General features: G+C 40.7%; 1 protein-coding gene across 3 annotated transcripts in view; it reads left to right on the top strand.

The window, feature by feature from the left end:
• Positions 1 to 20,727, top strand: part of tbc1d22a (TBC1 domain family, member 22a) — a 391,538-nt gene that overhangs the window by 4,189 nt on the left and 366,622 nt on the right. For all 3 annotated transcript variants that reach the window (XM_060843181.1, XM_060843180.1, XM_060843179.1), the window contains exons 2-3: positions 9,874 to 9,930; positions 12,110 to 12,438. In XM_060843181.1, the coding sequence (XP_060699164.1) occupies positions 9,874 to 9,930; positions 12,110 to 12,438 (386 nt within the window). The remainder of the gene's footprint in view (positions 1 to 9,873; positions 9,931 to 12,109; positions 12,439 to 20,727) is intronic.

Below are 20,727 nucleotides of genomic sequence, written 5' to 3'. Positions count from 1 at the left end.
CTGAAACAATCCGCAAGTTGGCATCCTGTCTCCCCAATGTAGAGGAGACCAATGCGGAGATACCATGTATGGAAGTACAAGTAAGTTTCTGCTGGATGTAGAAGGATCCTTTGGGGCCTTGGATGGAGGTGAAGGGGGGAGACGTGGGCACGGGTTTTGCACTTTTTGCGATGGCAGGGGAATGTGCTGGGAGGGGATGGTAGGTTGGTGGGGGATGTGGACCTAGTAAGGGAATTGCGGAGGGCATGTTCTCTCCCAAGTGCAGATAGGGGTGGGGAGGGAAATATATATCTGGTGGTGGGGTCTATTTGTCGGTGGTGGAAATGACGGAGGGTGATTCTGTGTATCTGGAGGTTAGTGGGTGGAAGGTGAGGATCAGGAAGCAATGACTTAAAAGAGGAAAAAGTGATTTAGAGGCTTGGAGGATGAAAGAAAGAGCTTCAGAATGGAGAGTCTTGGCAAGTGAAGGACTGTCAAAAGGTGAACTCATTAAAATCGGAATCTTGAAGAGGCCAGAATTGGAGCACGACCGAAACTTTGGGATTCCTGATCTCAAAGTTGGAAGAAGTGAGGAAGGAAGAAGTAAGAGGAATATCAAATTGCCTACCTGGGAGCCAGCGTATGTAAATTCGCACAAAGATAATAGATGATCTGGGGTTGGAGTGATTTGGGATACTGACAGTAAAGTTTTTGATTAGCCAAACATGAGGGTAGGTACAATATGTGAAAAATACTGACAAACAAGGCTGGCCTAGAAGTATTCAATACTCCAGAGGTAGCCACCATTAACTTGCTGGTCTGACATGACCCTCACTCTACCAGTCGGCCTGAGCACCTGATTTGGAGCACGCCACAAGCAGCTATTTTTGCATATCATCTGCCTTTTGAGAGGAAAGATGAATTCTCTGCTGCTTTGTCTCCTTTTTTTCCATCTTTGGATGATCTGTTCAAACATAATCGTTACTGTTCTTGTTCTTTTACATCCTCCAGACAAATGGAAACCCAATATTAATCAGTCATGTTCTAATTGAGGGGCTGTGTCAGCTGGAGGGACTGAATGGTCTATGAATGTCCCTAAATGTCAAATAAATGCTTTCTTTAAACTATCTAGCAACATGTGTTTCTGTTCTGTTTAAGTGATATGGATGAGGCTAGACCCCTCAACGTTCCAGAAGGTAGTCCAGATCCTAACTTTACACCTGCTTTAAACAATTAGCAAAGTGGCTATTCCAGGAGAATTATGCCAACTTATGATGCTGTTCCCAATACTTGCAACAATCCCCATAAACACCCCTTGGTACAAAAGGTAAAATTAAACACAGGTTCTTGCAGCACAGAATTCAGAGAGAGAGGACCAGCCTGGACCTGCTTCTTTGGGTCCAGCAGCTTTTTTTACACTACTGCTAAAAACCAAACCAGAGAAAAGCTGGGAGAGCTGAGCACTCCCCTTCCATTGTACAAGTGTTTTGTTTTAAATTTGTGAGCCTTCTGCCTGACGCAGTATATATTAACTATTACCAAATTGGCCCTAAAACACTTCAAAGAGAAAGTGAGGACTGCAGATGCTGGAGATCAGAGCTTAAAAATGTGTTGCTGGAAAAGCGCAGCAGGTCAGGCAGCATCCAAGGAGCAGGAGAATCGATGTTTCGGTCATAAGTCCTTCAGGAATGAGGAATGTGTGCCAAGCAGACTAAGATAAAAGATAGGGAGGAAGGACTTGGGGAAGGGGCGTTGGTAATGCGATAGGTGGAAGGAGGTTAAGGTGAGGGTGAAATGCCAGAGAGGGGGTGGGGGCGGAGAGGTCGTGAAGATGATTGCAGGTCAAGAAGGCGGTCCAGACTCAGTACTTATCTCAGTCCCAACCCTGAGACTCAGCACCGCCTTCTTGACATACAATCTTCTTCCCGACCCCTCCACCCCCTCTTTGGCCTATCACCCTCACCTTAACCTCCTTCCACCTATTGCATTACCAACACCCTTCCTCCAAGTCCCTCCTCCCTACCTTTTATCTTAGCCTGCTGGCACACCTTCCTCATTCCTGAAGGGCTTATGCCTGAAACGTCGATTCTCCAGCTCATTGGATGCTGCCTGACCTGCTGCGCTTTTCCAGCAACGCATTTTTCAGCCCTAAAACACTTCAACCCCAGACTTTTCGGGGTCTGTGTCGTTTACGACTTCTTGATAGAATCTTGGCTCTGATGCAATATATTATTTTGTATTTTAACCTCCTGTATTTTAATTCTTTTAATTACCTCCTTCCACATTGTTCCATTTACAAGCTGGTATACTTGGGGTCAGGATTCCTAATTCCATACAGTTTGTGTAGGAGTCGAAAAGCGTAGTAGGGTCAAGTATTCAAGGAGCAGAGTAGTTACTTTGGGCATAAACCTGTCATCAGGTATGTGGAGGGTGGGAGGAGGGGTGTGGGGACCTGGGGCCTGGTCAGCAGCGAAGATAGGTGGGAAGGCGATAGGTGAATGCAGATAGGAGGTAATTGTGATAGGTTGGAAGGAAGATGGATAGGTAGGATGTGTCTAAAGGGCGGTGCTGAGTAAGAGGGTTGGATTTGGGATGAGGTGGAGGGGGGGAGAGGAGATTTGGAAACTGGTGTAGCTGATGACACCTCCCACCTGCATCCACTTATCCTATCACAATTATGTCCCACCTGCATCCACCTATGACCTTCCCAGCCTTCTACCCCATCCCCCACCCCTTTATTTATCTCTCAGCCCCCTTCCCCTCCATATGCCCGATGATGGGCTTATGCCCGAAACATCAACACTGCTGCTCCTTGGATGATGTACTTTTCCAGCACCACACTTTTCGACTCTGACTCTCCAGCATCTGCAGTCCTCACTTTCTCCCCCTTCCGGGTATGGTTTGGTGGGTAACAATTGTTTGTACTGCCTGATTGATGCTATCATTCTTAGGACAAGCATGAATATTAAGTCATGGTTGGTTATGAAACAAAGTGGCTTCTCTGATTTTTGTGCTTGCAGTACAGGGTTACTGAATAGTAATTTTCTCATTTTGCTCTGAGCAGTAAGACTAAAAGTTATATTTGCACTGCTGTTCAAAAAGGTGAACTAACCCAGATACAAACCATTAATTGAATGTGGGCGCCTCTGGAATCTGAAGCACAGGAATACATTATGCAATGCAGCTTCATACTGACCTTTTACAACTTGTAGATCAATTCTGATTGTAACTTAAGCTGTTGCTTTTCCCATTGCTCTTTTTTGAAAAAAAAATGCATGAATTTTTCTATTGTTGAGACTTAAAATCAGTTCTTGTAGCAGTAGAACATCCCATCCTGGGAAAAGAGTAATATGCAAATGTTCTTGATAAATCTTGACCTTAATATTAATGATGGTCAGCAATGCATGTAGAGATTTGGTTGTGCTTGAATTCTGGTCCACAGTGCCAAGTTCATAAATCTGTCTGCATCTTTGATTTGCCTCAGAGCAAATTATTATTTGCATGGGTTGTCTTGTTTTTGGATTGTGTAGTGATCATGAGTGCTAGGAGCTGAAGTAGACCATTCACCCGATTGAGTCTGTTCTGCCATTCAATGAGATCATGGCTGAATGGATAATCCTCAAGTCCACTTTGTTGCCTTTGCCCCATAACCATTGATTTCCTCACTGCTTTGAAATTTGTTGATCTTAGTCTTAAACATAATTGATGACCTAACCACAAAATTCCTTTTGTGTATTTATCTCACTCCTCCTCGGATGCTTAAACCTGCCTCTTTGCTTAAGATTTTGGGCATCTGCTCTATTTTTTTTGTGTAAAATGCTTTTGATAACTTCTTTTGCCAAGTGCTTTCAAACATTTTGCTATGTTAAAGGCACTACTTGAATACAGGTTGTGGCAGCTTCTGATCACCCCTGAAAAAGATCTGAAATGACAAATACTTGTTTGAATTTGCATGATTTGGGAACTGTTGGATTTGGCTCTTGCTCTCTAAGCACAGAACCGTAGAATTGTTCTGGTATGAAGAAGCCATTCAGCCCATTGTACGGTGCTACTGAATAAATTAGCATTCTAATCACATTTTGCAACATCTGACCCATAGCCATGTCAGTTATGGTACTTCAGTTATAGATCAAGGTTGCTTTTAAATTAATTCATGGTTTCTTCCTCAACCATCAAACTAGACATTGCAGAGGCCCATCACCCTTTGAGTAAAACATTTTCTTAATGACTTAATTAATCCTGTCAGTCATCTTAAATCTGTGGCCCATGGCAATTGATCTCTCGACTAGAAAGAAGCCTGTCTGCCCTGTCCACTCAAATCCAAACCCTTCATTATTTTGACCTGCAATAAGCCACCTCTCTGCCTTCTCTATTTTAAGGATAATTCCTGGCCAAGAGGTCTTTCCTTATAGTTGTAGTTTTCATGCCCAGGTAACACTGCTGAATCTCTTTTATATTCTCAAGAACAATTATGTCCTGTCTGTAATGTAATGACCAGGACTTCTACAAAACTCCAAGTGTAACATAACCAAACTATTGTATAATTCCAGCAGTACATCCTTGCTTTTGTATTCCGTATCTTGAATGAAAGAAAGCATCCATATGCTTTATTTACCATTTGGCTGTTCATTGTGCCACCTTCATCGATCCTATTGACATGCACTCAAAGTTGTCTAACTTCATCTGCCTCACAAAATATCCTCCTGTTTGTGTTTCTCTTGCTTAGCTTACCTTTCCCAGCCATGTCAACCATGACCCTTTGTTCCCTATCACCTGAGCAAGTTTTGGATTCAGCTTGCCACATTTCTTTCTGTCCAATGGGCTTTAATTTTCCTGATCAGTCTCTCTTGTGGAACCTTGCCAGATACCTTAGTAAAGTTCATTAGATCACATCCACTGCATTTCTTTTATCAATCCTCCTTGATATTTCCTTAAAACATTCAATAAAGTTAGAAAGATATGGCCTTCCCTTAACAAAATCACACTGACTATTCCTGATTAATCTGTGCCTTTCCAATCGCAGCAAATCCCAATCTCTCAATATTGATTCTTGCAATTTACCGGAGGTCAGATGGACTAACCCACAATTATTTGGATACCCTCAGCACCTATTTTGAATAATGGTACTAAATTTGCATACTTCCTTTCCCAGAGACCTTCATTGTATCGAGTCAAGATTGGAAATGACATTCACCATTTCCTCACTGGTTTCCTTCGACTGCTTGGGATACAATTCCTTCAGCCCTGGAAGTCAATCCCTCCAGTACGTCCCTTCTCATTATGATTATTTTACCTAATAGTTCATACTCTTGAACTAGATTGTCTGCATCAACCCTCACCTTTGAGAACACAAAATACCAATTAAGAACCCTGCCGAAAATGTGTTGCTGGTTAAAGCGCAGCAGGTCAGGCAGCATCCAAGGAACAGGAAATTTGATGTTTCGGACATAAGCCCTTCATCAGGAAATCCCAATCTCTCAGTATTGGATGATAACCTGGTGTTGTGAAATTCTGAAGGCACCCTGTGCCTTCAAGTTAACATGTACATCTCTGATTAGCCCTACTCTAATGTAGCTGGAAAACCTGGACAATATCTAGGCTTCATTGACAAGTGCAAGTCACATTTGTACCACATATGCCATAACAGTCTCCAAAAAAAGAAAATCTAGCTCTTGATATTCAATGACATCGCCAATACTGAATACCCCACTATGAACATCCTGGGGGTTTCTATTGACCAGGTACTGAACTCGGTTGGTCATATAAATACTGGGGCTACAAGAGTAGGCCAGGGGCTAGCAATCATGTAGTGAATAACTCACCACCTGACTACCCAAAGCCTGTCGAAAATCTACAAGTCTCCAGTCAGGAATATGATGGAATCGTCCCCACTTGCTTGGGTGAGAGTAGCACCAACAACATTTAAGAAGCTCACCATCATCCAGGATCAGGTAGTCTGCCTGATTAGCACCACAGATGGTCATTAGCAGCAATAAGTACTACATACAAAGTAAATAGGATAGTGAAGAAGGCGTTTGGTATGTTTTCCTTTATTGGTCAGAGTATTGAGTACAGGAGTTGGGAGGTCATGTTGTGGCTGTACAGGACATTGGTTAGGCCACTGTTGGAATGTTGCATGCAATTCTGGTCTCCTTCCTACCGGAAAGATATTGTGAAACTTGAAAGGGTTCAGAAAAGATTTACAAGGCTGCTGCCAGGGTTAGAGGATTTGAGCTGTAGGGAGAGGCTGAACAGGCTGGGGCTGTTTCCTCTGGAGCGTCGGAGGCTGAGGGGTGACCTTATAGAGACTTACAAAATTGAGGGGCTTGGATAGGATAATTAGACAAAGTCTTTTCCTTGGGATTGGGGAGTCTAGAATTAGAGGGCATAAGTTTAGGGTGAGAGGGGAAAGATATAAAAGAGACCTAAGGGGTAACTTTTTCACGCAGAGGGTGGTACAGGTATGGAATGAGCTCGCAGAGGAAGTGGTGGAGGCTGGTATAATTGCAACATTTAAGAGGCATTTGGATGGGTATATGAACAGGAGAGATATGGCCTGGGTGCTGGCAGGTGGGACTAGATTGGATTGGGATATCTGGTCGGCATGGACGGGTTGGACCAAAGGGTCTGTTTCTATGCTGTACATCTCTATGACTCTGTACAAGATGCACTGCAGAAATTTGCCAAGAGTACCTTAGCCAGCACCTTCTAAACTTGTGACCTTTACTATTTTGAAGGACAAGGGCAGAAGATCCATAGGTGCACCACCAACTGAACGTTGCCTGTCAAACCACTCACTGTTGTGACTTTGAACTATGTTGCCATTTTTCCAGTGTTGCTGCGTCAAACACAGAATTTCACAACACCAGGTTATCATCCATCAGGTTTATTTGATGTCGCAAACTTTGAGTGCTGCTGCTTTGTCAGATGACACTTCACCTGACCAAGGAGTGCTCTGAAAGGCTGTAATTCTGGATAACGAAGGGACTCTAGAATTCTTGATCATACAATATTGCAGACTATGTAATAATTGTCGTTTTGCTTCCTGGGATCAATAGCATTTCCATAGTAGGTTATAATAGAGGTTTCTATCTGTATTCTAATGACTCTGGAAAGCATATTAGAAATGAAATGTGATAGAGAATATACATGCATTATTAAAATGTATTTAAGTATGATTATGTCATAGTTTGGTCATGCAGATTATTCTGAAATAATTGACAATAAGCATATTATCTGTGACACTGTGCCAGACATTATCTTCAAAGTGGGTTGAAGCAGAAGTTGTTCACAAATAGGCAATTGAAATTCACTTAGCCAACCCACATTGACAATTTATAATTCTGCCACCATTCTTAACTGATTTAGCACCCTGTGATGGAGCTGTAATAATAACATTTCTTCAACTAAAGTGTTGATACAGTAATTAGAGGTATAGTGTTTGAATTTGTGTGATTAATCATGTTGTCTGTGACTGTTTACTCTGAAAAGTTTTTAAAAAATCGCACAACACCCGATTGATCATATAAATACTGGGGCTACCAGAGTAGGTTCTGGTCCAACAAGTTTATTTGAAAGCACTAGCTTTTGGAGTACTGCTCCTTCATCAGGTTGTGGAGTATGAGATGATAAGACACAGCATTTATAGCAAAGGTTTACAGATTGATGCAACTGAAATTATATATTGAAAAAGACCTGGATTGTTTAAATCTCTCATCTTTTACAATGACCATGTTGGCTTCAGTTCTTCCATATGTAAATCCCAGAACATTTTTTTTAAATTACATTCTCAAGTGAATTTTAACAATGGGTGCCATGTCTGCTCAGATAATGCATTGAAGATGTGAGGTGCTCTTTGTGAGGCTGTCTGTGCCCCAGAAACTGATACTGTTTATAATAAAGGGATTTACAGAATCTTCCATAAGGTTCTTGCAGTTTTTGAGTAAAAGAAAATGTAATTCTGCAGGTACAAATTTACCTTACAAACGTATGTGTGTGTGCGCACGCGCACCGGCGCATGTGAGTGTGTATATGTGTGGGGGGGGAATGAGTATCTGTGAGAGAGTGTGTGTATGCATGAGCGTATGAGAGAGGGTCTCTGTGAGTGTATGGGTCTGTAGAGGAGTGTGTGTGAATATGTAGTGTCGTGGGGTCACCTGTTGTGTGACAGGTACCCAAGGTCCCATTTGAGGCCATTCCCATGGGGACCAAACTTGTCTATCAGCCTCTGCTCAGCCACTTTGTGTTGTTGCCTGTCCTGAAGTCAGCCTTGGAGGTTGGTCACCCGAAGCTCCGAGGTCAAATGTCCCGGACCGCTGAATTGTTCTCCAACTGTGAGGGAACTCTGCTGTCTGTTGTTTGTTGTACAGTGTCCTTTCATCTGTTGCTGTAGCCTCTACTTGGTGTCGCCAATGTACCATGCCTCAGGCATCCTTGCCTGCAGCATATGAGATAGACAACATTGGTGGAGTCACATGAGTACTTGATGCATACATGGTGGGTGGTGTCCCCACATGTAATGATGCACACACACCCAAACACACACACAATCTCATGCAGACTGTCTCTCATGCACAGCTCTCTCTCATATGCTCCCACACACAGCCACATGCACCTTCTCACAGACTTGTAGTCTTTTATACACGCGCGCACACACACACACACACTCACACTCTCAATCACACGCATGTAGATGTTTGTGGGGTGAATTTGTACACCCTTGTCCAACACTGGCACCTCCAAATCGTGACAAGTCTAATAAGGGCAGCCAGGGGTTTATGAATAGTATAAGTCAAGTTCAAATCAGGATACCAGTCCTTTTAACAGGACTGGAATGTTTAACCTTTATTATTTTTGACAGAAAATGTGAGTGCATAGCAAGCGAGGGCACGGCTTGCTGACCTTGGTGAAGGGATTTCCTTATGCACTTTTTCATTGTTCGCATAAGATTAATCCTGACCAAAACAGGAGTAAGTTAGGTTTTCCTCGCACCTTTGTTTGACATGGAGAACCACACCTAATCTGATTTGATGTCACCAAAATGGGTATGCTGTGTGCAGGTGAACTTGCATTAAACGTTTCTTCCACTGAATACGTGATTCCCTTGATTTAGGGTGAATCTTGATTTAAATGTTTGAATTGTTTATATCTTGAATTCTTTCAGAAAGTGAACCATTCAACTTTCCTTTTTTTAATCATTTGCAATAAGTCTTAATACATCACATTCTGATGAGGGGGTCTTGGCTGGTTGTTAAATAAACAAGCAGTTAAACCTACCATTGGATGCAGGAGGTGGGAAAGTGCCTGGATGAAGTTGATGGAATGATGGGAAATTTGGAGGAGAGAAGTGTGGGCCAGTTCTTGTACACAGTTGATTAAATTAAATGTGACGGCATTTTTATTTGTACAATTACACACATTATAATGCAACAGGGCTGACCTGTGTTTTACCTGCATCAAGCGTTTGGGCTGCTGTGCAGTTTAGGCAGGCGTGATATTGGTATCTGCATATAATCCATTTAGCTAGATTAAATCCTCACACAGGGTTGGGATGGATGTTTGGTGGAGGGATAAATAAAGGAATGCTTGCTTGAAGAGGTGCTGATGCTGAGAGATGAAAGGGGAGAGCAAATGAAAATATCTAGAAAGTCAAATAATATGAACACACAGAAAAACCTTGAACTATCTTAAATTTGTGTGGTGATAAATAGCATTTTGTAAGTAGCTCAAGAATCTTAAGAGCAAGTTAATAACCGATTAAAAACATGTTACATACCTCTTGTGTCTTGTTTTCAGTTTTCTTTGCATTATAGTGCAGTCATTTATTTGAATAGTGCAGAATTTAATTTTGTGACACATTTGTGTATTGTTACTGATTTATGTTTTTGTTTGCAGTATACAACATGTATATGGAGCTCAACATCCACCATATGATCCTCTGTTACATGCAAAGTAGGTGTGAAAATTATTATTCCATTGGTATAACTTAAGTTATTTTGAGTTCATCAAGGTTATTGCTGGAGACTACAACATTTTCATGCATTTGGTACTGACTTAGTGATCTGCTCAGCTAGATTGATTTTGAAGGAGAGCACATTTTGACAGCAAGTTCCTCTTTGATCGTAGAGTTACAAGAGACTGTTTCTGAATGTTTTAGTGTTTCTGACAGATTGGCTTTGTATGACGAATGGATATACTGTATAAGCAACTGAAGGAGGCTATAAGTTTGAACAAGGAGAATATCTTTGTGAATAGACTGGACTTTGACTATGATAGGTCAGTTCAGTTTGGAGAAACTCAAATGTTGCTGACATATTTACTTCGTCTAAAATAAAAAATGTAAACATAAGTTGATTGCTAATTGAAATCTGTTTATTAATGTGTATTTTAAGTGAATAACATTCAATGCTTCAATAACTTCACTTAACTATGGTGGAGCTCTCTCTACTATTTTGTGACTTCTCTGTTTTCCACAGCATTCATATATTCAAAGTAAGGTAACTAAAAATCATGGAATGAGAAAATATAATTTGGCTGAGGATTTCTAATTTTTCTTAGCATCTTATCACTTCACTTTTTCTGTGAGATTTCTGCAAAATTTCTTCCCAAGACTCAGTGACCTGAAGAAACTTGTGGAATACGTATATTCCTTTAAATTAAAAACTCCACTTACTTCATTTAATCATGAGTATTTTAATTTTTCAATCCTGGACAAAACTTTCATTGTGAAGAGATATCATGTTTTAAACTACCTTTGCTAATGTCTAATTACATGTATCTGACCATCAAGTTCGAAAACAAATCCTTATTCAACATCCATTGTACTGAGCATATTCTACCTATATGCTAACCTGGAGGGTAAGAGAATTATTTTCCAAGCTTGGGATAAATTGAGTTCAGGGCTTTTGGTTTATCTTATCCTTGGAATGCTTCTCAGTACATGAATCCTTTTGAAGACTGGGTGCATGGAATTTAAGTCATTGTTCATGGTGACAGCAATGAGCTCTATTGACAGAGCAATCTAGTTTCAACTTGCAGCAAAAGGCATTAAAGTGCATTTAGTATTTGACTCTGTTGAAATTTGTTCCAATCATTGGTTAGCACCAGAATGCTATTATTTTCAACTTTTGCAAACTCTGTATTTGCACATTTATGTAAAGTTTGCATTTGTAATGCCTTCAGTTTTATGATGATAATCTAGCTGAGTGAGCAAAATGTTGAGAAACAGCTGAGAACTACATTTCAATTTTAAAATTGATCCTGGTGTATCTGAGACACCAGAAAATTGCCTTTGCATGCAGGTATAATTGGAGAAATTTTAGAACATAGAACAATACAGCACAGAACAGGCCCTTCGGCCCACGATGTTGTGCCAAACATTTGTCCTAGCTTAAGCACCTATCCATGTATCTATCCAAATGCCGCTTAAAGATCATCAATGATTCTGACTCTGCCACTCCCACAGGCAGCGCATTCCATGCCCCCGACTCTCTGGGTAAAGAACCTACCCCTGACATCCCCCCCCCATACCTTCTACCCTTCACCTTAAATTTATGTCCCCTTGTAACACACTGTTGTACCCGGGGAAAAAGTCTCTGACTGTCTACTCTATCTATTCCCCTGATCATCTTATAAACCTCTATCAAGTCACCCCTCATCCTTCGCCGTTCCAATGAGAAAATGCCTAGCACTCTCAACCTATCCTCGTACGACCTATTCTACATTCCAGGCAGCATCCTGGTAAATCTCCTCTGCACCCTCTCCAAAACTTCCAGTGTTGACCATTTTGACCAGTGTTGGCCTGGAACTTTTTAAATGTAATGCTGCAAGTGCACTTGTTAACTGGCGACAGTCATGTTGAAGAGGGGATGTAAATGCTAAATGAGGTTCGGACAGTTTTCGTCAGAAGTAACAAGATATTTCAATAGTATCCAAGAACTCATTAAATATTTCTCCAGTGTTGATCTTAAGTTAGAAAAGGAATTGGAAATCCGAAACATAGCACTGAGTAACGAAAGGCTATGAATCTTGTTTAAAAAAATGCCTATCTGAAAACATATTTCATATCTATCTGAAAACATATTAATATTAATGACAAACATTGATACAGTATTAATTCTTTGGCCAACAGCTTGCTCAAAGCAAATTCAAAGCCACAATCTCTATCACTAAGGACAAAGAAGATTACGACTTTCCAAGAGTTTGAGAGTATTACAAGTGATGCTTGGGATGTTGGTGATGATGATGATGAACTCTTAGCAATGGCTGCTCAGAATCTGAACACAGATGTTGTAATGGAAACGGCGAATAAAGTACTTCAGATTCATAGTAAACTGCAAGAACAGAAGCAGCAGGACAACCAACTAGAGACATTGCCTGCTCGATTAGACCATTTGGAACAAGCAGACAATAAAACTGACAGAGTAAAGCCTACCAGTGCAGTTGAACTTAATATATCAGGTAATTTGAGCTACAAAATCTCATTTTATTCATGTTAACCTTTCTCTGCCACTTTGGCATTTGAATTGAACCTTTCCAGGATTGGGCTGGGTGGTTTTGTTCTTGACTTTTTGGGAAAATGAAGAATTTTGGTTGCACAAATGTCTTTCTTTAGAAGTGTAGGTCTCCTGTACCTTCATATTAGCATTTGGCTGAAATGCTGTAATTGGCAGAAATGCAATAGCACACTTTGTCTAACGGTCTCACTGTTTGTTAATCAGGTGAAATTCTTATTGATGTATGATTTCATTGAATATTTAATCATTGATAAAGTTCCATTCTGGTTCGTTTGCTGATTGTAAGTCTTAGTCACAAGATTGTGGATTTGAATCCTAATTAGGCTTGCTTTTACTTGAATATAAAGTAATTTGTGGGAGGTTAGGAACACAGAATTTGGAGCAGAAGTGGGCCACATGGCATTGTAAGCCTGATTTGTCATTCAATAAAATCATAGTTCAACTGGTTATACCAGATTCCACCTACCCCGATAATTTTTCACTCCTTTGCTTGTCGAAAATGTGCCTTCCTCTGCCTTGAAAGCATTTGAGGAAAGAAGTTCCAAAAAACACTTCACCTTTTATTAAGAATGTGTCTTTCTCCTCATCTGTCTTAAGTGGCTGACACCTTTTTTTAAAGCAGTGACCCCATAGTGGCCTAATTTCTAGATGAGAATACCACATTCTTTCCACATATGTTTTGTCAATCTTGTCAGGACATTCAAGATCTTATGTTTCAGTTAAGTCAATTACTCTTAAACTCCAGTGGATATAAGCTTTGTCTGTCCAAACTTTCCTCTTAAGATAACTACCCGTTCTCAGTACTCATCTCAGAAACCTTCTCTGAATTGCTTGGAATGTAATTACATCTTTTTCCTAAAGAAGGAGACCAGTAGTGTACACAATACTCCAAAAGTGGTCATACCGGCATCTTTTATAACTGAATCATTACCTCCTCCTTTCACATTCCGTTCCCTTCACAATAAATGCCATTGTTAGCTTTCCAAATTACTTGCTGAACATAACACAACCTTCTGCAGTCCATGCACTAGAAAATCTAGCTCCTTATGCATCTCGAAGCTCTGCCAGCTCGTCATTTAGATAAAACACTTATTTTTGTTCTTAATTCTAAAATGAATAATTTTATTTTTCCACATGATACTCCATTTACCAGATCCTTAACCTATCTATATCTCTTTTCCAGCTTCCTTATGTGCTCTTTACAATTTACCGTCCACCAATTGTTGGCTTGTCAGCAGATTTAGCAACACTATCTTCACTCCCTTCATCCATATTATTTCTGTAATTTGCAGAACTTTGAGGTCCCACTACTGCTGCTTGTGGCCACTACTTGTTAAACCTTGCTAACCAGCAAAGTATCCACTTACGTATGCTCTGTTCCCTGTTAGCAAGCTAATTTCTTCTGTCCATGCTACTTTTTAGCCCATACACGACAAGATTATCATTTCCGTGTTAACCTTTGATGTAAAACTTTATCAGATGCCATTAGGAATTTAAAGTACAGTACACTGAGTGATTTCTCTTTGCTCCCTCAGAAGTCTTAAGAATTTGGTTAAAATGATTTCCCTTCCACAAACTCTGCTGATTCTGCCTGATTACCACAAACCTTTCTAAATGACTTGTGGTAGCATCTTATAAATGCTGTAAGTGATTTTTAGTGTGCACAAGAAAATCTTCTGATTCATTATGTGGATGTACCTACTGGAGAAAGTGCAAAACTTGACCTACTTTTGGGAAATAAGGCAGGGCAAGTGCCTGAGGTGTCAAAGAGAGGTCAGTTTGGGGCCTACGACGATAATTCTATTAATTTTAAAATAGCGATGGGGAAGGATAGACAGGATCTAAAAATTGTGGTTCTAAATTGGATTAGATTAGATTACTTAAAGTATGGAAACAGGCCCTTTGGCCCAACAATTCCACACCGACCCTCCAAAGGGCAACCCACCCAGACCCATTCCCCTACATTTACCCCTTCACCTAACACTACGGGCAATTTAGCATAGCCAATTCACCTAACCTGCACATCTTTGGACTGTGCGAGGAAACTGGAGCACCCGGAGGAAACCCACGCAGACACTGGGAGAATGTGCAAACTCCACACAAACAGTTCCCTGAGGCGTGAATTGAACCCAGGTTTCTGGCGCTGTGAGGCAGCAGTGCCACCGTGGTGCCCATACCACCAATTTTGATGGTATTAGGCAAGAACTTGCAAAAGCCTACTGGGGGGCAGATTTTCGCAGGTAAAGGGTCAGCTGGAAAATGCGAAGCCTTGAGAAATGAGATGAGAGGTCAGAGACACTATATTCCTGCTAGGGTGAAAAGTAAAGCTGGTCGGTGTCGGGAATGCTGGATGACTAGTGACATTGATGTTTTGGTGAAGAAAAAGAAGGAAGTATATGTCAGATATAGACAGCAGGGATTCAGTGAATCCTTAGACTATAAAGGTAGTAGGAGTATACTTGAGCGGCAAAGCGGGGGCATGAGATAGCTTTGGCAAATAGGGTTAAGGAGAATCCAAAGGGTAATCAGGAAGTAAATAGGGTCCCTCAAAGATCAGCAAGGCAGCCAGTGTATTGGAACTGCAGGAGATGGGGGGGGGGGGGGGGGGGGGGGGGGAAGATAGTGAATCTGTATTTTGCATCAGTGTTTACTGTGGCAAAAGACATGGAAGATACAGAAGGTGGGGAAATAGTTAGTGCCATCTTGAAAAATGTCCATATTACTGTCGAGGAGGAGTTGTTGATGTCTTAAAATGCATAAAGGTGGATAAATCCCTAGGACCTGATCAGGTGTAGCCAAAAGCTCTCTGGGAAGCTTTGAAAGTGATTGCTGGACTCCTTGCTGAGAGATTTGGATCATCGATAGTTGTAGATGAAGTGCCAGAAGCGTGGAGATTGTCTAACGTGCCACTATTTAAGAAAGATGGGAAGGAAAAACCAGGGAACTATGGTCCAGTGAGCTGAACATTAGTGATGGGCAAGTTGTTGGAGAGAATCCTGAGCGACAGGATTTGCATGTATTGGGATAGGCAGGAACTGATTAGGGATAATCAACATAACTTTGTGCATGGGAAATCATGTCTCACTAACTTGATTCCATGTTTTGAAGAAGCAACGAAGAGGATTGATGAGGCAGAGCAGTGCATTGCAATCTATATGGCCTTCGGTAAGAATTTTGAAAAGGTTCCTCGTAGTAGACTGTTTAGATTAGATTATATTGGATATGGGAAGAACTAGCTTAAAAGTAAAAGAAGGTGGTTGTGGAGGGCTGCTTTTCAGAATGAAGGCCTGTGACCAGTGGAGTGCCACAAGGATCAGTGCTTGCTCCACTGCTTTTCATCATTTATATAAATGATTTAGATGCCAACATAGGAGGTATAGTTAGAACATTTGCTGGTGACACCAAAATTGGAGGTGTAGTGAAGAAGGTTACCTTGGAGTATAATGGGATATTGATCAAACAGGCCAATGGGCTGAGGAGTGGCGGATGGAGTTTGCTTTAGATGAATGTGAGATACTGCATTTTGGAAAGGCAAATCTGGGCAGGACTTATACACTTAACGGTAAGGTCCTAGGGAGTGTTGCTGACCAAAGAGACCTTGGAGTGCAAGTTCATAGTTCCTTGAAAGTGGAGTCTCAGGTAGATAGGATATTGAACAAGGCGTTTAGTATGCTTTCATTGGTCAGAGTATTGAGTACAGGAGTTGGGAGGTCATGTTGCGGCTGTACAGGACATTGGTTAGGTCACTTTTGGAATATTGTGTGCAGTTCTGGTCTCCCTTCTATAGGAAGGATGTTGTGAAACTTGATAAGGTTCAGAAAAGATTTACAAGGATGTTGCCCGGGTTGGAGGGCTTGAGCAATAAGAGCAGGTTGAACAGGTTGTGGTTGTTTTCCCTGGAGTGTCAGAGGGTGAGGGGTGACCTTATAGAGATTTATAAAATCATGAGCTGCCAAAGGAAGCGGTGGAGGCTTGTACAATTACAACATTTAAAAAGCATTTGGATGGGTATATGAGTAGGAAGTGTATAGAGGCTATTGGCCAAGTGCTGGCAAATGGGATATGATTAATTTTGGATATCTGGTCGGCATGGACGAGTTGGACCGAAGGGTCTGTTTCCATGCTGTATATCTCTATGACTCTATCATCTCATGATAAATGTTAAGCTTACTTGCCTGCCATTTCCTGCTTCTTGGCTTCCTCCCTTTCTGAATATTGTTTTCCAATCTAATAAGACTGTCCCGAATCTTGGACGTTTTTGGAAATTTAAAACAATGATCAGCTTCAGTACCAGTTTCTTTTAAGACCCTTGAATGTCGTTCTTTCGGATCCAGAATATGTCAACCTGCAACTTCAATAATTTGCTCATACCACTTCCATGATGATTGCTGTTTTCCTGCGTTCCTTCATCCCTTCTAATTTCTAACTTATAGCTATCTGTGGTATGTTACTTTTGTATTCTTCATATTGAAGACTGATGTGAAATTCCTGTTCGTTGATTATCATCTCCTTGTTCTTCATGCTTAATTCTTCACAGTGGCTTTCAATAGAACCTATGTTCATTTTGTTAATTCATTTTAAAAATATTTATTCAAACAATTGCAATCTGTATTTATATTTCAGGTGAACTTTCTCTTACGAGCTAATTTTTCCTTCTTTTGCTGTTCATTATATTTTTGTCTAGTCTTCTGTTGTGCCACCAGTTTTTACCCAATTGTGTCATCTTTTAAGACTTAATACCTTCTTTAATGTCCTTAATTAACCACAGAGGGTGTGTTTTCATCCCCTGTGGAATTTTTCTTTCTTGTTGGAATGTATTCATTCTGTGGGCTCTGAAATATCCCCCCTTAAACATCTGCTACTATATCTTTCTTGATCTGCACCTCAACCAAATTTGCCAGTTTGCTTCCGTTATCTCTGGTTTTGTGTCGTCATAATTGGCCTTATTTAAGTATGAGATATTTACCTTGGCTCCATTCTCCTCTTTAAACTGAAAGCAAAATTCAATCATATTATGGACATTGGTACCAAGTTGTTCCTTTGTTGAAATTATTAATAAATTGTATTTGAAGTTTGGGAGAAGATTTGTAGCTCAGGTGCTCGTTGTTGTGGTTCTGTTCGCCGAGCTGGAAATTTGTGTTGCAAATAAATCGTCTCTCATTTCACATTGCCAGGTCTGTTATAGACTGCTGTCTGTTGAGTTTCACAATGTTCACAAACTAACCCAAGAATGTTGTGTAATCTCATCTAGGCTGCCTTTGCTCATTCCATTATTTTATCTATGTTTTAAATATAATTCCTCTCTGATTATTATCATACCTTTCTGACTAGCTCTCATTCTTTCATTCTTTCTTCCCTATCTTGCATCCTGCGATGAGATGAGAGAGTATGTATACCTTTATCCCCCAAGTGAATTCTTGCTTTTATAATTTTACATTTCCATATGAATTGTTTCTCCATCCTGGTTTTCTAAACTTTGGTGATCCTTTTCTATTCTGCTAAAGAATGCCACTTTTTCCTAGGCTTGTACATCTCTATGACTCTAAATGTCTTTGTCCTTCAACTTTCACGTCTCAATCTTTGTCATCCTGCACCATATTTCTGTAATGGTTGTCAGATAGTGTGAGTTTTTCTTCTGTTTGTGCTACAATCCGTCTATCAATTTTCAGTGTTATGTGCAGAGCTTTTACTTTTGTTCTTAATCTCTGGCTTTATCTGTTGATTTACTATCATTTCTACTCTATACCATTTCCTGCCATGGTGTTTGCAATCTAGTTTAAATCCCCTCTGCCTTTAGTGATGCAATTTATCAGAAGACCAGCTCCAGTAAAGTAGATATTGTTTGTGTTAACAGAGCAGCCCCCACTTTCTGGCGTATGAGTATCTAAGTACTCCATGAACCTGAACCTACTTGTATCACATCAATTTTTGAGCCGTGCATTGATCTCCCTTACCTGCTTTGTCCTACATCATTTACAAGTGGCTTATTTAATAATCTAAAGATTGTCAACTTTGGGATTCTGTATTTTAATTTTGTTTAGCTCCTTCTGCTGATTTCACTGAACCTTTTGTTTTTGGTCGTCACTATGTTATTGGTACTATCATAGACCATGCTGCCTGGATCTGTGTCTCTTCTATAAATTCCTCTCCAGCCCTGAGCAGATTCTACGCTGATACCAGACAAGCAACACAGCCTTCAGGACTTGAGATCTGTGCCTTCAAGTAATATAGTCAATCCTTCTCTCTATGCTGTCTGTTGTGACCTCTTAATCTGTTCTCCAGTCGATTGGGTTTCTGTACCATAGCAATGATCTTATCTACCCTTCAATGCTCAATCTCATCTAAACAGACTGAAAGAGTTTCAAATATATTGGACAATTGCAAACTCTGAAGCTCTTGTAGCCCTGCCATCTGGGTTTCCTTGCCACTTTAGCTGCATTCACGCTCCCTGGTCACTGACCACTAATCACATCAGAGGTCCCTAAAATAAATGATGTAACTGACTCCTGACACACAATATTCAAGGTAACTCAATGTTATATTAAAGGTAACTCTAATCTTTCATGATGTGTTGCAATGTGTGTTGTTTGGCCTCAGCTCAAAGTCAGTGCAGAAGTCGCTTGAGTTGCAAATGCTTTGCGTGGACATGTTTCCTATGGATCAGACTGGTGTCGAGCATCCATGTGGACTAGCCCTTGAAGATAAAAAAAACTAGGAAGAACTTAAACAAGGAATTAAGAGTATTAAAAAGGTTCATGAAATGTCCTGGACAAGTTGGGTAAAGGAGAATCCAAAGGCATATGTATATTCGAAGCATGAGAGGTAGCTAGGGAAAACATGGGTCCACTTGACAAAGAGAATTTATGCATGGAGGCACAGGAATGGAGGTCATTAATGAGTACTTCACATCGGTTTTCACCAAGGAGAACGACATGGATGATAAGATTGGGGAGGGGTATATTAATATTCTAGGGCATTTGATATTAAGAAGGTGATGTTAGGTGTCTTGATAAATATTAAAGTAGTTATGTTCCCTGGTCCTGATGAGATCTATCCCAGGATATTGTGGGAGGCAAGGGAGGAGATTGCTGTGGCTTTGACAGAGATCTTTGTATCCTCATTAGCCACAGGTGAGGTCCTAGAAGTTGGAGAATAGCCAATGTTGCTCCTTGTTGAAGAAGGGCAACATGGATAATAAAGGAAATTTTAGGCTGGTGAGCCTCGCATCAGTGGCAGGGAAATTATTGGAGAAGATTCGGAGGGACAGATTTACTTATTTGGAAATGAATGGGCTTTTTTGGGGATAGTCAGCATGGTTTTGCGCAGGAAAGTTTTGTCTCTCAAATTTGTAAGTTAGCTCAATGGATTCAGAGTGAGCTTGCCAATTGGGTACAAATTTGGCTTAACAGGCGATAGTAGTGGAGGGTTTTTCGGACTGGAGACCTGTGACCAACTGTGTTCCACGGGATCAGTGCTGGATCCACTTTTGTTTGTCATTGATATAAATGCTATTAGATGAGAATTTAGAAAGCGTGGTTAGTAGGTTTGTGGATGATGCCAGGATTGGTGGTATAGTGGACAATGAAGGGCTATCTAAGATCACAACAAGATTGTGATCAATTGGATCGTTGGACTGAGGAGTGGTAGATGGAGTTTAATTTGGATAAATGTGAGGTAGTACATTTTTGAAAAACAAACACAGACGAGACTTACACAATTAAAAGTAGGACCTGCGTTCAGGTACATTATTCTTTGTCACGGATAGATGAATGCTTGCCTTCACTGCTCAAATCTTTGACATAGGAGTTGGAATGTTATGTTGAGGATGTACATGACATTAGTGAGGCCTCTTCTGGGCTACTGTGTTCAGTTTTGGTCCCTCTATTAAAGGAGGAATAATATTCATCTGCTGAGGGTCCAGAAGTGGTTTACCAGGATGTTACCTGGAATAGAAGGTTTGACTTAAAAAGAGAGGCAGAATAGGTTGGGACTGACTTCATTGGAGTATGAAGTTGAGAGGTGACCTCGCAGAGACTTATAAAATAACAAGGGATGTAGAGAAGGTGCATGGCACATGTCTTTTCCCAAGTGTGGAGGATTTCAAGACTATGTGGCATATTTTTAAGGTGAGTGGAGAAAGATTTAAAAAAGACATGAGGCAATTCTTTTACATGGAGAGTGGTTCATACGTGGAATGAACCTCCAGAGAAAGTGGTGATGCAGGTACAGTTAA

This window comes from Hemiscyllium ocellatum, chromosome 23, assembly GCF_020745735.1.
Source record: "Hemiscyllium ocellatum isolate sHemOce1 chromosome 23, sHemOce1.pat.X.cur, whole genome shotgun sequence".
NCBI lineage: Eukaryota > Metazoa > Chordata > Chondrichthyes > Orectolobiformes > Hemiscylliidae > Hemiscyllium > Hemiscyllium ocellatum.
Note: the sequence above shows the minus strand (reverse complement) of the source record. Positions and strands in the feature narration are given on the sequence as shown.